General features: G+C 41.8%; 1 protein-coding gene across 1 annotated transcript; it reads right to left on the bottom strand.

The window, feature by feature from the left end:
* Positions 1-4,926: 4,926 nt before the first annotated feature.
* On the bottom strand, positions 4,927-16,756 carry PDCL3 (phosducin like 3). The gene is made up of 6 exons (XM_034757980.1): positions 16,509-16,756; positions 13,361-13,493; positions 10,758-10,848; positions 9,767-9,910; positions 8,705-8,913; positions 4,927-6,259 (listed from the first exon to the last, which is right to left on the bottom strand). Exons 1-6 carry the CDS (start codon positions 16,512-16,514, stop codon positions 6,117-6,119), a joined length of 726 nt encoding a protein of 241 aa, XP_034613871.1. The 5' UTR covers positions 16,515-16,756; the 3' UTR covers positions 4,927-6,116.
* Between the last annotated feature and the right edge of the window lie 1,325 nt (positions 16,757-18,081).

Below are 18,081 nucleotides of genomic sequence, written 5' to 3'. Positions count from 1 at the left end.
TGGCACCTTAGAGACTAACAAATTTATTTGAGCATAAGCTTTCGTGGGCTACAGCCCACTTCTTCGGATGCATAGAATGGAACATATATTGAGGAGATATATATACACATACAGAGAGCATGAAAAGGTGGGAGTTGTCTTACCAACTCTGAGAGGCCAATTAAGTAAGAGAAAAAACTTTTGAAGTGATAGCCCAAGATATCAAGATATCTTGATTATCACTTCAAAAGTTTTTTCTCTTACTTAATTGGCCTCTCAGAGTTGGTAAGACAACTCCCACCTTTTCATGCTCTCTGCATGTGTATATATATCTCCTCAATATATGTTCCATTCTATGCATCCGAAGAAGTGGGCTGTAGCCCACGAAAGCTTATGCTCAAATAAATTTGTTAGTCTCTAAGGTGCCACAAGTACTCCTGTTCTTTTTGCGGATACAGACTAAGACGGCTGCTACTCTGAAACCTATCTTCCTCTGGTTAGTGGATCATGCTGGGGCTCACGTGGGAGACAGGCATCCAGATGTGGACAGTAGGGTAGCAGCTCACATGCCCAGAGGCAGCAACTTGGGCGCCATGGGAACTTGACCTTGAAAACTGACACTGAATGTTAGGTGCCTACACAGGGTCCACTGGGACTTTTGGGAATCACAGTGGAGCCCAAATGGAGACTTATGCACCTAAGTGCCTTTGTGCAGCTGGGCTTGTTTGTTTTCCTTTTCCAATAGGGTAACTAGTGTTTTTATCACTAAATTGCTAAAATTGGCCTAGTCCCTGATTGTTGTTTGACAGACATTATGAAATCAGGTAAAGTCCTCTCTCTTCTCCTTAAGGCTTGTTTTAGATCATTCCCTATTTCAACCTAGTTTAGCTAATTTAATATTCAGGCTAAGGAGAGAGGCTGGCAGTAAATGCTTTGCTGAAAAAAATAGCCAGTGTCAGCTGTTGCAGCCAAGACGAGTACAGCTTGTATACATGGATTGCTGTCTTTGCTTCCACATCAGTCACTGACTTTATGTCAGCTAGGAGGGATTTCTGGATCTTTTAAAAAAGGAAGAAGTAGGTGTAAAAATTGGGCAAGGGCAGGTAGGGTAAAGATAAACAGGAGGGAAGAGTGCAAAAACTAGAATGGACTCTCTCCCAAGATCTTACTGCTGCAAGACCCCTTTACTCCAGTTGCAACTCCTATCGGTCTCTCTCAGACTTGTTATGAACTGGGTGAAACTTTGTTAGGGGTTGACTTAAAACCTCATTGAGAGTGAAGGGTATGAATGCACCCCTCAATTAACATACCTGGAAGGATAAATGAATCACCAAGCTCCCATCTAAGACAAAAGTTTTGTAACCCCACCCAGGAGTTCTGGAGTTTGTGTGGGTAGAGGGACTTTCACTGATTGCTCGGCTGCAGTCTAATCCTGTAGGCATCTAAAATCCCTCAGTGCCTAACCTTCCATCCTAAAAGTTCCCATGGCACTGAAGTCTCTGCCTCTGGGCACACGCACCAAGTATTTGGACCGTTTTTTCATGCCTACGCCCCAGTTGGATCCTCAAACCAGGGGAAGATAGATATCTCACTTGCTGGAGCTTGATCCGGTAGGTGTGTTCTCAGCACACCTCACAGATCAGGCCCTTACAACATCTGGTTGAAGGAGGAGCCGCCTCTCTCAACTTTTGCCCAGCAGTAATCCCCTCCTCTGCCCTATGGGGAGAAAGGTGGGAGATCCCTATTCAAATCGTCTCAGGAAGGTGCTCTAAGCACTGAGCTATAAGCTATTATGAGGTGAGGCTTTCTCAATTTCTCCTGTTGAAGCTGTTCTGTCTTGGATAAATGCTTAAATAGTCATTGTGCCAGAAATGGACTATGAGAATGACTCTGTCAGCTGGTGGCTTGAGCACCCAAGTGGGAGACCCAGAATTCAGTTCCCCTGCTCCAATGGCTCTTCAAATCAGTTATACAAAATGGAACATCTTCACCAGGAGAGACCCACCTCAGACTATCTCATAGCCCAGTGGTTAGGGCACTGTCCTGAGAGGTAGGCAGGCAAGTAGGGTGGTAAATAATTAATTCATTGAAAAAGAAAAGTTTTGTGGGTGAAGAAAATAAACAATTGCCCCTCCCCGCCCCAGCCCAACTTCCAGTGAAATACCAGGGAGATAAAATTAGCAAGTTCAAAAATCACTTAAAAATTCACTAGTAGTAACAGTTACATCTTACATCTGCCTCCTTCAATATGGCATCATCTCAGGCTATTTAAGATATTTCTACTTCTGCAATGCTCCTAGGCCCCACTCCTGAAAACACTCATGCATGCGAGTAGGCTCACTGACTGCCATTGGATTACTCACAGGCCTAAGGGCTTGTGAACTGGGACCTTATTCTCATTGCCTGAACCTTGCATAGTTATTTACTCCAGTGCAAAATGATTGTAAAATGGTACTATTCTGATTTGGTAGTTTTATACCCATTCTACACTGGTGCATGGGTAATGGAGAATCAGACATATGGTCCATCCAGAATAGGGCAAGACACCTTGGCAGAAGCAGTATGGAAAAGCATGCACTGCATAGGCTACACCTATACTGGGGAGGGGTAATTTCAGTTAACAGTGCTGCAACTAAAAGGTATTTTATAAATCATCAATTCACTTAATAGATACCTGCCATATATATTTATTTATTGACACATTATAGCTATGTGAACAAACAGACTTTAGAATTAAAAGTTGCTCCTATGGTTGTCTTTTGCCCTTCATCCTGCTGAATGCCATAGTTAAAATCTGTTCACCTGAGGGAAGTGCCTTTGTATCTGGTCAGTTAGGGAGAAATAGGGTGACCAGACAGCAAGTGTGAAAAATCAGGACAGGGGGTGGGGGGTAATAGGAGCCTATATAAGAAAAAGACCCCAAATCGGGACTACCTATAAAATCGGGACATCTGATCATCCTAGGGAGAGATTTCCACAGCAGTGCATGGAGTAGTTACCCCTACGAATATCACAATAGTTAATAGGATTTGTTCATCTAACTTCCCCCATAATGCTCTAAAAATGTAGCTGTTCCGAGGAGATATGACGTGATCATTGATCCAACGCTGCTGATAGATTAACTGAGCTCATTATCCACATCCTACAGAGATTTAATTTCTGCTACAGCTCTGAGCTGGACAACGATTGGCAAGAAAGGGAACAAGTACAAGCTTATAAGAAGCAGTTCTCACACTTACCTCTATGCCAAGAAGCATAGAGAACACTTAAAATTGCACTCTACATGGGTCTCAACTCCATGACAAAGCAGCCCATCATTTTTTATTCTCACATCTGCCTCCTTCAATATGGCATCCTCTAATTTTTCCTCCCAAAGCATCAATAAATTAAGCACCTCATGGAAAAAGTACAAATCCAACTTTTCATCTTCATTCTTCCCACACCACTATTCTGTATTTCAGTGACATCTACTAAAATGCAAAATAAGAAACACCCTCTCCACTCCCCCTGGGCTGATAGTGTTGAAATGATGTGGGTTAGAGTAAATCATCAATAATGATGACATCGAATACACATATGGGTAGTGCAGAAACTAGCACTTTGTGGCATTAAGGGAGGAGGAAGAGAGCCTGCTCTAGGTCCTCCTACCTTCACTTCTTAGGGAGTAAAGACCAGAGGGGATTATGTAACAGTGGATCCTTTGCCCCATCCCTTCCCAGCGAGCCCCTGCTGAGCTTGGCACTGTTTACTGATGTATATTTAAGAACTGGAGAGGACCACCTTGAGCCAGGAATAGGCGCTCCTGTTTATTGGATATATGTGTGCATAAGTTAAAGGAGATCAGAGTCCTTGTCAGACCCGAACTTGGAGCACAGCAATTTCTTGCTGCCAGTCCTCTGGTAAGTCCATACTACCCTTTAATACTTGGTTAGACTTCAAACTTCCTTCACACTGTAGGCCTATTTTGTAGCAGGATTACACCACTGAGCAGTCTGGTCCCACTGACCAAGAGAGCGGTTTATTGTAAAATATCAATGATTATTTCCTAATATAAAACCACTCTGGACCTCTGTTTTGTGGGTGCAAAGATTTAGGAACCATCAAATACTGCTTCCCACTTAGTAGAGATAGTGTATGTCCTACAGCTGGGTTGAACTTTGTCAGATATGAATATAAGAATAACTGTTTCCTTTAAAGAGACAAAGTAAGTGAGATAATACTTTATATTGTACCAACTTCAGTTGGTGAAAGAGACAAGCTTTCGAGCTCCCAACAGTTCTTCTTCAGGTGTGGAAAAAGGTGTTTCCTTTAAAATCACATTCGGTTTAAAAGCCAATAGCAGGTTTAAGTGTTTTGTGCAAGGCTGAGGAAGTAACCAAGAATGTTTAATTTCTGGGTCTACTTTTTTAACTGTGTGGGATGGAGGAAAAAGGAGAATTGACTAGTTGAGTACAGGACACACATTGGATAGGCTACAGGGGATGTTGTGTATACTGCTGTTTTATTACTTCAGGTGGACATTTATAAAACCCTCACACTCCCCTTTTCAAATACGATTCACAATCAACATTTATACTTATGCACCAAAGCTCTTCAATACACACTGGAAGAATTTCTCTCCAACATACAGATCCTGTCTGTGCTGTACAAGGTGTAAGAAGAATTGCTACAGTTATGCAAAGACAAAACAGTCTAGTACACAGACGGGTCTCAAATAGTCTGATACAAGGAGAAGTATTTCAGTGTTTGTGTTAACAGAAGTTTGTTTGCATAGACAAGCTTAATCTACAACTGAGTTTTTATGTTCAATCAGATCACTCAATTGGGTGAAAACTGATAATGTTGGAATTTTAAACAAGTAAATCAGGAACTTCTAATCACCCTTTTATAATACAAGAAGGGGGCCATACCCCAACAATGCACAGGTAATATTGAGACCAAGAGCAATTTTATATCTTTGTTCTTTATTTGTAGCACCAAAAGATCAGAGTCCCCTTGAGTTAGACACTACTCAACCCCAGAGGAAGACAGTCCCTGCACCAAGATCTTACAACCTAATATGTAATTTATTTAAAATAGCAGAACTAAAATAAGTTCCACTGATTCAGATAGAGGGTTCAAGCTGAAGAAGCCAAGATGAAAGCTTCTGGAGGCTAATCTCAATGCAGTGCAAAGCAAAAGGATTTATACTTATTAAATGCTAAATTCTATACTCCCACAGAATCCATCAGCGACATAACAAAAGGTCTTTGGGTCAGCTTGTTAGCATAGTCATGTGCAGCTTATTAGCATACACATGTAGACAAATGAGAAGTGTAGGTGGACAGCAAGCCCAATCTGAAACAGCCATGCAGCTTTCTTAAGTTTCAAAACATCTATAATTAGGATGGCATTTTAACTTTTTCTTTCCTCCTCCAAGGGCTTCCTAGTTTAACAAGTAGTATTTGTAGCAGACGCTGGAATGCAAAGTTTTTACTTTAATATAAAAAAAATGGCAACTCTTTAACATCACTTCCATTGTGAATAAGAGGCACCAGTTTGGTAGTTACACTAATTTGATAAAGTTATAGCCTTAGTCAACTGAGTATTCTACAGATCAGAGACTGTCCTGGAGGCAAGCTTGCCACTCTCAATGCCCAGAATAGACGTCGTGATAAACAACAGACTAACACAAGGACTCTGAAGCCCGAACTTACTGCAGTGTTGCAATAAATGGTGCATTGTAACTTAGATATGTATAATTTATTTACATGAATATAAGTTACTTAAAATCAATACACTATGTACCAGCCCATTTGGTACTTAAACTTGTAAGCCTCTCTCTGTCACAAAGATTTACCAAAAGAAGAGGAAAAAGGATCACTCTTCCTACTATAACTATTTTTCAAAAGGCGGGGTAAGATTTACTGTGTCTCCATTTATAAAAGTCTTTCACTCTATTCTGGATTTTAAACAAAGTTGTAACAGATAAAAAGCTTGAAATTGCTAATAAAACTGCTATCTTGAAAATCTATTCTTCCGTAATACAGAACCCTCAGTGGAAAGATTAAGGTGTCACAGCTGGGTTTCGTCCAGTATATTGGATATGAGCTTTGGCTGAAAATGTACTGTATCAATCTTACACGCTGGTATAGGAATTAATCCTCTTCAGAGTCGCTGTCCCTCCTTGTTGGAACAGAGCTCCTGACTGAGGATATCAACTGGTCCTGGATCTGTTTCCTGGGGTTTTCCTCTAGATCTGTCTTGATGGCACCTGACTCTGAAATCTTCCACTCCAGTTCTACATGGAATTAAGAGAAAAGAATGAGGTTGGAGGAACAGTGTATGCTCTTTCAGGCTCAGCCTTCTCTTTTCTGTAGCATACAAAACCTTTACTATATGAAACATACAACATTTTACACACTGTGTTTGCAGACTGTCTTGTGAATTTTAAAGCACGTATGATACAGACTAATCAGTGGTGTACTCCAGCTGTTGAAAACACTGCGAGAGGATAAAAGTTTCTTGAATTATATAATGACTAAGTGGTAGGAAGAGACAAAGAATAGATTACTTAACAGAAGGAAAAAATTGCAACAATTCCATTTGCACATCTGAATTAGATATTTTTACAGGGAAACTTTAAAAATACAATTCATCCACTACCCTCACCCCTTGCGCTGATTAGTTCCTTTACAAGAGAAGGATCTCCCTCCTGATAGCAGGCCCATTATTATATAGGCTCAAATTGGATTACTTCCTCAAAGTGGAAGAAAGTCAATACCACACATTCAGCAGAAGCCTCTCTCCTAGTCCTGCTGGCAATCCAATCATTAAAATCTAATTCTGTTAGACAAAAAGGAAATGAATATAACCTCACATTCTCCTCAATCACAGATAAATCACATCCTTTCATAGACCAAAAGAAAAAGAATTTAAAGAGTGCAGAGGTGAACCTTATGTGATGACTAACCTGAGGCGGTATAACACTTATCCCCAGGAACCTGAAAATCAATTACTGTAGATGCCAATTACTTTAAATGAAGGGATGTGTGCTTTGGGTGTCCCTAAGCCTCTGACTGTCAGAAGCTGGGACTGGAAGACAGGGGATGGATCCCTTGATAAATTGCACTGTTCTGTTCATTCCCTCTGAAGCACCTGGCACTGGCTAACGTTGAAAGACAAGAGACTAGGCTAGATGGACCCAGTATGGCCATTCTTATGTTCTTAGAAATGGAGAACTGATAATAGAACCTTTAATTATTTCTCACTTTGATGTATAATTAGCCACTCTCTACATTTAGATGTAGTTGTTCCCAAAGCAATGCTCTCATGGTGGGGGAGGGGTAGCTCAGTGGTTTGAGCATTAGCCTACTCAACCCAGGGTTGTGAGTTCAATCCTTGAAGGGGCCACTTAGGACCAAGTACTGATTTTGCCCCAGATCCCCGCTAGTGAAGGCAGGGGGCTGGACTCAACAACCTTTCAAGGTCCCTTCCAGTTCTATGAGATAGGTATTAGTGAATTTTCCACTGGAAAGCCAGGAACGCTTACTGTTGAGTACTACACAGAGAATGTGAAAAGACCAGGGTTTTAGTTAAACTACGACTTTCACTAATCAAAGTCTATTTGCATGCTATTGCAAAAGAGCTGAGTGATATAGTTAAATACAGCACTTGAAATGCCATTTATTGGTGGTGTACTTCTACGGCACCCTCAAATTTATTTAAAGGTAACTGGACAGAACCATTGGGAAATTTAACAATATCGTTTTAATTACAATAAAATTCCCTTTTAAATCAGGCTAAAGGGTTTCATTCAGTTTCTAACATGCAGGAAGTATCATTTTACTGCTGACATCCTTCATCTTGATGCACCATTTAAGAAGAATTTTGTTCCCCTTCCCTTCACTTTCAAAGAAATGCTTTTTCAGACAAGCTTGAAGAACAACAACATTCATAGGAAAAAACCACTCAGTGCTGAAATACCTTGTCAGACCTCATGTACGGAGCGTATGATATGCTTATCAAACATTTGCATCAAGTATGTTAAAAGGTTCAGCAACACTGGTGGCCTGTGCCCAGATTATTTGCCACAGGGGAATATGGGCTAAATTGAGCCCTGAACCCCAGAGAAAAAGTAGCGTCCTCACCCCCACAGGGCACCTGGTGTCGGTGCCCCCCGCCCCACTCTAGAATTATGAGAGACTACACCACTTCTTCTCAGAGCTCAGATTCAGACTTTACTTCAGAGAGATGAGAGAGACCCCAGCTACTGCCAGAGATGCAGCGGCGGGGAGAAGGAGGAAGGAGAGAGAGCAGTGCATCTTCAAGCTCCCAGCCCCAATGGTGCTAGGGAAAACGTTGCCTTTTGGGAGTTAGGGGCATAGTGACTTAGAAACAGAGTCCGTGGGTCAGGAAGGTAAGAGAGAAGAACTCTAAGAACACACAACCAAGCAGTACAGGTTATAAAGCAAGCGGAGGATGGTCAGGGAATACAAACAACTTTGGAGGGAAGAAATGACAGAAAGTGTGTATATATTTTATTGCTTAAAATATACTCTTGAATCAGAAGATGTACATGAGAAATGTAAATAATCATGTGACCTATTACACGCTTTTCCTCCTGCCACCAATTCCCAGCCCCTGCATTCTGAGGGTCAGTGCAAGCACAACATAGGGAAGATTAATTAAACTGGTTACTGACATTCTGCTTTTCCTTTACAAGATACTAGATGCAGCTGCTTACCGTCTCTTGTCAGGTTCATGCCACCAAACACCAGGGGCCCAACAAACTGGGCCTTGATATCTCCTTCAAAGTACGTAAAAATTGTAGGTAGGTTCCTATCAGGGTAGTTGGGTATGCAGGTTGTAGAAATGGCTTTGATAAATTTGACGTCTGGGAACTTTCTGGCAAGTCCACTCAAATGCTGATTTATTAAGGTACAGAGGGGAATTCTGTTAAAAGAAAACAGATAAAAAGAAGTGCTAAGAGATAGAATATCAAGAAAAGTCCCTTCCACATGGAAAGTTAGAAATACCAACCTATTGAACAGTACTTATGGAAATACAAATGTATAAAACAATGTATAGATATTACTACAGTGCCCATCACTCCAGTATACATATAAGATTAGAGCCATTAGAGTCATTTGTTACAGTAGTTGAACTAAGATTTCCCACTCTATTATAGAACAAAGTTAGTTTACAAGATGCCACTTCTGTGACTAGTGCATGCTAAAAAAGTAGACACAAGGTGGAGAGAAATAACAGCTTTTTAAAGAAAAGAATCAAACTTCTATTTGTATTGTTAAAAAGATGAAGTAAAATATTGTGTGCTGTGAAGAGCTGATTAATTTAAATTACACTAAAGACAACAAACAAGCAAGTTTTTAGAATCATTTCTATAACACACAGATTTATTTCCAAGGTAGTGACAACTTCCTTGAAAAGCTATTTTGTAATGTCAGTGGGGTTGAGTACCTTGCTCACCCAAATTTTGTGCAGCTAGAGAAGATGGGCCACATAGAACTCCCTTGGGTAGAGCTGGTGATCTTGAGTGCATAGCCTCAAGTGCTTTTATACAGAACAGGATTAAGTCTGTCCCCAGAAGCTCTCTGTAGTGAAGTTTCAGTAGCCTTTGGTTGTAAGTGATAAGCATAAAGAGTGTGGTTTTCCTTCATTTTAACTGATAAAGAATTAATTCCAGAATTCTAATGTCCATAACACAGTTATTCACTTGTCTAAAGGTATTAGCATTGTTCACTAATAGCATCTGAAAATGCTAATTGTTTAAAAACAGCTTACTTACCCTTGTTTGTAAAGATGCAGGATTACCCATATACCCTTGCCAGCTTTGGTAACTTCTTGAACATAATCCTGTCCTGAAATCTCCAGAATTTCCCCAAATTTGTTCTTTATTTGAGTTGCTTTCCATTCTGCTATCCTTTGCTGTCTACACAACAAGGAGGGGAAAGATGGGAGCAGAGAAATCAAACAGTCTTGAGAACAGATACACTTGTATAACAGAGAGATGATTAGACAATCAACATCACGGGTTTTGAAGCCTAGTCTGCAGAGATGAATTATAAAGGTCTCTTAGCACCAGGGTAGTGAAGGAGAATTTACATAGTTTTGCATTTAAATATAAGAGCAGTCTAAAACTGATTAATGTTTGTATCATACTGGAATAAAGTCACAATATTCAACTTCAGACATTGTGCATAAAAATATATTTAGTCCCTGAGATAGAAGTAAATAGTTAAAAATACTTAGGGACGAGCTCTCCACTATCCTGCACCTTGAGCAGTCATTTATATCTATACAAAATAATACCAAGTCAGAATGACAGAGTTTTTTTATTCCCACACTAAACCAATATAAATGACTGCTCAAGGAAAAACATGGTAGAGATTCAGACCCATAATCTCTCTGCCTCAATTTCATTAAGGCCAAAATGTTTAGAAGTCTCCAATAAGTTAGGTGCTGAACCCAAGATCTGATTTGCATAGGATCTTTGCACCCATTGACTTCAACTTGGGTTGTGTTAAGAGTATCTATGAAAAATTGAACCCTAAATAGGCTACCCAAGATGTAGACCCAAGTGGCTTAGTTAAGGATACTAAGAAGTCTTTCAGACTAGGGTACAAACCCCAGGCCTTCCAGCTCCCTGTCTTGGGCCTTATTAAACACAGCCTTCCTCCTCTTCTCTTCAGGAAAATGGAAATCCAATTGCATTGTTTTAGCGTGTAAGGAGGTAACCAACATAGTTTCATTTAGACAGTTCTGCAAGCTGCTCTCACCTGTACATTTTGATAGCTTGCTCATCTTCCTCATTAAACTCGTCTTCATTTTCTTCTAGCTCCTCCAAAGTCATGTCTTCATATGTTTTCACTGGAGTGGGAGAAATATAGGATTAGCAATATTCCACTAGAGAAGGAAGATTAACCTGTGCAAGTTTGTAACCCCACATCATGCATTTTTCCTCTTGAGAAAATGCATGTTATTTTCTGCTGTTTTTCTAAGCTATTGAACAAGATAACACAGTAAGACCACATACAATTATTGGAGAAGGGAGTTGAGAAACCCTCAGACTCAGCACTTTGAGCTGGAAGAGGGATGATAGAACTTTATCCACACTCCACTCCACAGATTTACTATTTTAAATATCTGGGATGCAACTGCAAATACTTGATCAAAAAGTTACTAAAGTGACTTCTAAGTTACTTCTAAGCATCAGTTCTTGTTGATTATCCTGTGATCCCAACAAACAAATACGTACTGCATTACAATTAAGGTTCCAACAATTTAAACAAGTCATGAAATTCAGGATTACAGTCATCAGCCTCACACCATCATCAGCTCTGTTCCCTTGACTCTATCCCAGGGTTATTTGACTATTTTGCAAATTCATAACAATAGCCAAGCCAAACCTTATTTTAGGCAATGATATCTATTTCTTTTGAAAATGAATAAGCAGAATAATAAGCCCAGAGAAGTAGATTGCATCATGGAATGGGCTACCCAAATAGCCTTAGAGAACCTGCTTCAATATAGAAACAAAACCCACTCCAACCACACTCCCCTTGTTGTAGCCTACCACCATGTACTAGAACCCATATGGGGTATCATCAAACTAAATGACCTCCTGAGGTCTCTTCTAACCCTAATCATCTATGATTCTATGAACTACAACCCATACTGGATGGGGACCCCATCCTGAAAGAAACCTTTCCTGACCCTCTCTTCTGGCCTTCAAACAACCCCCCTGCCTCTCCAAGCTCATCATCAGAAGCAAGCTCCCCACATACAAGGACACACCAACTCAAAACAGCACCAAACCCTGCCAAAACAGATGCAAAACCTGCAGACTTATCTCCACTGCTACAATGATCATCACTCACCAAAGCATATCTTTCAAGATCCAGGGATCCTACACGTCTACCACACTCATCCAGTTCACTAAATGCCCCAATAGCAACTATGTGGGTGAAACCAGATAATCACTATGCTCTCAAATGAACTCGCATAGGAAAATGATAAAAGACAAAACCACCCTATCACCTGTGGGTTGGCAGTTTCCACAAAGCGATCGCTCTATAACTGACCTATCCGTACTTATCCTCAAAGGAAACCTGCACAACACTTTCAAAAGATGAGCCTGGGAGCTTAAATTAGTGTCTAGTAAAGTTATGAAAAATCATGGACTGAACATAGACACTGGATTTATGACTTATTACAACAATCTGTAACCCACTAACCCCCACTTTTTGTCCTATAAAAAGGACTGCAGAGGCATTAATGGGCCACTCTGCCTTGCACGATCCTTTAGTATAAATGCTAATTTCTTAGGCTAAACAATCTGTTCCACCTGTTCAGAGTATCTTCCCCAGACTTGAAGAAGAGCTGTGTGTGTCTGGAAAGTTTGTCTCTCTCACTAACAGAAGCTGGTCCAAAAAAAGATATCACCTCACCCACCTTGTCTCTCTAATAACCTGGGACCAATATGGCTACAACTATACTACATACAACAATGGAAGATATCAAATTTAGCCATCTGAAATGTAAACTCCACAACATGATGAAAAAGGAAGCAAAACTTAACAGCAATATTTACTTTCTGAACAAATGCAAGAAACAAAACAGTGGTTATGGGTCTATTACAGGAGTGGGTAAGCAAGATTCTCTGGCCTGCAATATGCAGGTCAGTCTAGATGATCATGATGATCCCTTCTGGCCTTAAAGTCTATGAGTTTTCAAGTGATACCTCACAAGGCATATTTTGTACAAAGATTATTACAATAGTGGGTAGGGGGTGAATTCAGGGGTGCTTAGTGTCATAACCATAGATGCACACACAAACCAATGAACTTTTTTCCCCATAGACGATAAATCACATTTTAAAGATAAAGAAAGAAAAATGCTGCTTGAGAATTTACTAGAGTCAAAATCCAGTGATTTAGACTTGTTACAAATGGACTAGTAAATGAATAGGAAAAACATGTATGGCTTGTTGATTTAAGGATATTTATTTTGTATATTTTGACATGTGATGTTCACAATTTATCTTTTAACGGTTCATTAAGCTTTAACTTTAATGACAGTAGAAATTGAGATTCTATTACAAAATGATTGTCTGACACCCCCCCCCGCAATATCCATAAAAGAAATCTAAAAATTGCTTTAAAACGATCAATATCTGCCAAAGTTGTAAAAAAAGTGAATTCTGCAATTCTGCTATATTGTAACAAACGAAACATGTCATATGAGTTCTACTCTTGGTATCCCCTAAGTTACAGGAGAAAAGGTTGTTTTTTATTTGGACATTTTAAAGTGACTGGACACACTAATACAGAAGCAGCTCGGGATTTAGCTTTCTGCCGCCTCTTATTGCCTGATCACTCACCAACAGACTTCTGCTGAAGTCTCTGCTGCTCCTGCTCCTCTACCGCCTCCTCTTGCTCTTTTGTCTTTTCCTTGGAAGGGAGGATGCCCTTCTTACGCAAAATGTCATTCCATTCTGTATCCGCATTGGGGTCCTAAAACAGAACAGAACAGAGGATGTGTATGTTTTAAACTGAAGGAACACTTCTATCACTCCCACAACAGAGTCCCAGTCAATTTTTTTTTTTTTTTGAGGGGGAGGATGTGCGCGGGGGGAGAGGGAGGGTGCGGCGCGAGGATTTCCCCCCAGAGACATACAACATTACTGGAGTAGTGGTTTTGCAACAGAAAACACACACACATTCTCCTGCTGATGGGACTTCTGTTCAGGCTTGAACAGGGGATAGTGCCCTGCAAAGAAGCTGGTACCTTGCTTCACCCCTTTTCATCCTACCTCAAAACCCTACAGAAGGGCTTCTGCAGGTTCTCAAAAAAGAGAATGCTGCACCAGAGTTTGTAACTCCATTACTTGGGGAAAGGAGAAATGATCTGGGTGGGAGGGCAGGGAGAGAGAAAGCAGTGTCTGTCGGTACCAGGAGTTTGCTTTTGCTTAAAAAAAAAAAAAATAAATAAAAAAGACGACACAGGTCACAGAACCTGTGACCTCCTTATGGGTACAGCTAGCTAGAAAAAAAGAAAAGAAAATTTCCTTTTTTCCAGTTAGAAAATGTTCACCAACTGTGCAAATGGCAGTCCCCCAGTAATCACGCCTGCCACATTGGCTTTTTCAACCCAACGAAGTTTCACCAGTTTAACTTAAAATAGATTTCAAAACCAATTTTGTTAAAATTGCACCAGTTTGTGAAAACACTTTATTTGGGTTTAGCTCAAATCACTACGGAATAAAGTTTAGCTAAATCTACATAAGCATCTTGAACCAAAACAGGGTTTTGTACTGGTTTAAACAAACACACCTTTATATAAAGGTGTGTGTAGACAAGGACTAATGTAAGGTCCAGAATATACTAGGTTTGGGATTCTAGCAAAACATAAGCAGTAGGTACTTTTGTCATTTTCCTCCAGGTAGGAACTTTTTAAAAAAAGTCTGTTATTGCAATGTTTTATTGTTTATTGGCAACATTTAGATGCAATGCCTAACTTTTCCAACAGTTTGTTTTACTATCTTGATAGAAAGATATCAAAGTAAGTTGTAAAAAAAAATATTGTTTTTAATACATACATACATACTTACATATATACATACAGCCACCACCAACCAGAAACAAAGTGATTTTGTATCCCTCTCAGGATAAGACAAAGGAATGCTGAACAGAGGTCAGACACATAACACATACTATACAGCTTGGAGTTATAATAAAATTGTGGGAGTCACAGGAGTTGATTTAGGTTTTCTTTATTTTGAAATTTATAGACGTCTGCTCCCCACATGTACTTGAACAAGCAGTGTGTAATTAAGGAAATGAACTAGACTGAGGACATATAGGTTCAATTAGTGGCTCTGCCATAGACTCCTTCTTTCTTAGTTCAAGTCTATAAAATGGGGCTAATGATTCCTTACTTCGTTAATACAGGAGTCACTCAGATACTTGCATGTTTCGCATCACTTCAGTATCTGTATAGATTACTTGGGTGACTAATGCAAGATGTACTTCTATAAACTCTCCAAGCAATATAGCTTTGGAAGATCAAGATGGGCTCTATCATTCTGTCTCACAGATCAATAGCACTATCATTTCCTATTGCACCATCAAATTTTGTAGGTGCACAAGTGCCACTGAAGGTAGAAATTGGCCAGCAAAATTGTATTATTGGTGGTGATGCACAAGCCAGAAACAATCCAAGTAGGCTTCCAGAGCCAAGGGTGTATTTGTAAGTCTGTCACCTAGGAAAACAAACCAACTTCTTTTTCCCTTGTAAGCCAAAACAAATTTCATCTGAGCTTTGAGACAATAAACAATCAACTCCACAATGCTACCCAGCCACTCATAGTTCAGACTAAGACCACACTTTACATAAACATTCACCTTTCTGACTACAAGACCTTGTGGCAGACAATGCTTTACAGGACATCAAAATAAAGACAAAGCATGTTGTCAGTGCATGTCAAGTCACCGTTTACACATTAATATATTCTAGGACCGTATGGGACATGAGCACAGATAGTGTTTTAAAATAAGGGGGGCAGACACAATGCTAAGAACAAGTATCATAAGACTGTTGGGAGTAAGACCACTGGTAAGTCAATACAATTAGGCTTTATTTTGAGGCAGTATTGGAATTTTACATTTCGTAATAAATATGACTGTGGTCAGGCTGAGCTCAGGGCCTGGTAGAATTAATTGTCCCTCCACCCTTCCCTCTTCAGCCCAGAGCCTGGGAAGTGTGTTTTGATAGAGTTGAAGTTTCCTGTAGTATTGCTGTAGCTGTGTGGGTCCCAGGATATTAGAGACAAGGGGGCTGAGGTCATCTCTTATTGCACCAACTTCTGTTGGTGAAAGAGACAAGCTTGGGAGCCACTCAGTGCTGTTCTTCCGAGCTGCTCCAAAGCCTGTCTCTCCCCAACAGAAGTTGGTCCAATAGCCGATGTCACCGCACCCACCCTGTCTCTTGAAGTCTCCTGCCCTGGCGCTTTGGTAGCTCGTGTGGGAGGCCAGCCCCAATGCTGCAGGGCTCCCCGGGGGCTATTAGCAACGCAAGACCCGTGCCCAGAGCAGGCGGAAGGGGATCGCGGCGGAGGCTTTTCCCCCTTACAAGGAGCATCCCCCATGCAACGTTGTAACCCGAGGCCCAGGAAGGGCAAAGCGAGTCGCACCGCGCTCCTTATGTGGCTATGACCGGCCAGCACTACTCCCCGTCACCGCGGCTAGCGGAGCACGGGGCGGGGGGGGGAACGGCTCCTCCTTGCAGCCCCGGCCAGCGCACAGCGGCGCCCTGCCTAGGGGAGACCCCAGGCGAGCCTCCAGCTGCGCCGAGCGGAGCAGGCCCCTTACGGGCCATGCTGCAGCTGGGGCCAGGCGACGCCGATCCCCGCCAGGGGCAGCCGGATCCAGCCCGCAGCGCGGGGGCTTTGCGAGCCCTTCCCCCGGCCGGCGAGGCAGGAACGCCGCCTGCCTCCCGGGAACCTCCCCACGGCGCTCGCGGCGCCTCACCTGCATCGTGTCCCCGAAACTGCAGCAGCGTCTCTCTGGGGCCAGCCACAGGGCAAGTTCCCCCGGCTACGCTCAGCCCCCGCGTGCCGCTCCTGTCTGCAGGCCCCGGAGCAGGAACTGTGTAACGCGGCGGGAGCGGCGGCTTCCGGGGTAGCCTTGTAAGGACAGACAGGCTGTAGGGACAGCCAGGATCATCCCCCACTTCGCATTCGGACCCTGTGGGGCTGTGTCGTCTGGGGCTGGCGGAGAGGGGGTGCCTGCCATAGCGAGCAGGGCTCCAGCCCCAAGGCCGCCCCGGGGGGGAGGGGCAAGTGGGGCAATTTGTCCCAAGCCCCACAGGGGCCACCACGAGAATATAGTATTCTATAGTATTGCAACTTTTTTTTTATGGAAGGGGACCCTGAAATTGCTTTGCCCCAGGCCCCCTGAATCCTCTGGGCAGCCCTGTCCAGCCTTAATCAAGGATTTTATAATGTCCTTTTCAGAGTGGTAGCCATGTTAGTCTGTATCAGCAAAAACAAGGAGGAGTACTTGTGGCACCTCAGAGACTAACAAAATTTGAGCGTAAGCTTGCATGGGCTAAAACCCGATGAAGTGGGCTGTAGCCCACGAAAGCTTATGTTCAAATAAATGTATTAGTCTCTAAGGGTACGTTTATACTTACCTCTGGGTCCGGCGGTAAGCAATCGATCTTCTGGGATTGGTTTATTGCGTTTTGTCTAGACGCGATAAATTGATCCCGGAAGTGCTCACTGTCAATGCCAGTACTCCTGCTCCGCGAGAGGAGTACGTGGAGTCAGCGGGGGAGCCTGCCTGCCGCGTGTGGACCCACGGTAAGTTCAAACTAAGATACGCAACTTCAGCTACGTGAATAACGTAGCTTAAGTCGAAGTATCTTAGTTCGGAGTAAGGGGTTAGTGTGGACCAGCCCTAAGGTGCCACAAGTACTCCTCTTTCTAATTTCCCTTGTAACTCTAGTGTTACCTGTTAAGCGGTCTCCTCACACATCAGAGCTCAGGGCCCTTCTCACAGGCCTGGATGAAGTGGATTCTGCTAGGCTAGAGAATGCCAAACATATCCGCACTCTGATAGTGTAACCCTCTCCAGGTATTTAACTGGTTTCAATCGGAGTGCCTTGGAGTGGAGATCCTAGGTTGTCAGTATTAAAATGTCCTTTGAATTTATCAAAATCTCAATTCAAGAAGTGTTGGAGACAACCTGGGGGAATTATCTGCTAGCCCTCCCCTTCACAGATAAAGAGGAATTGATCACAGAACTAAGGATTACAGTTTGTTTAGGTGCAAATGATCATAGTTTGAGTACATTTGTTATGTGCAAACAGCATCAAGTCCAAACCAGTAACTTCACTTGCTTTTAAAAAGGGCTCGTTTTGCAAAATCAAAAACAAATAGGAGCTGAATCAGCTGGGGGAAAGTTTTCACATTTTTCTGTTTAACTGTCTAGTTGGGAATTTTTTAAAATAACAGTAGACCAGCCTGTCTTAGAGGGGAAGTGGAAGCAACTATAAGAGATTTATATAAAAATAAATGAAGAATGAATGTAAAGTAGAAGG

This window comes from Trachemys scripta, chromosome 1 (assembly GCF_013100865.1).
Source record: "Trachemys scripta elegans isolate TJP31775 chromosome 1, CAS_Tse_1.0, whole genome shotgun sequence".
NCBI lineage: Eukaryota > Metazoa > Chordata > Testudines > Emydidae > Trachemys > Trachemys scripta.
Note: the sequence above shows the minus strand (reverse complement) of the source record. Positions and strands in the feature narration are given on the sequence as shown.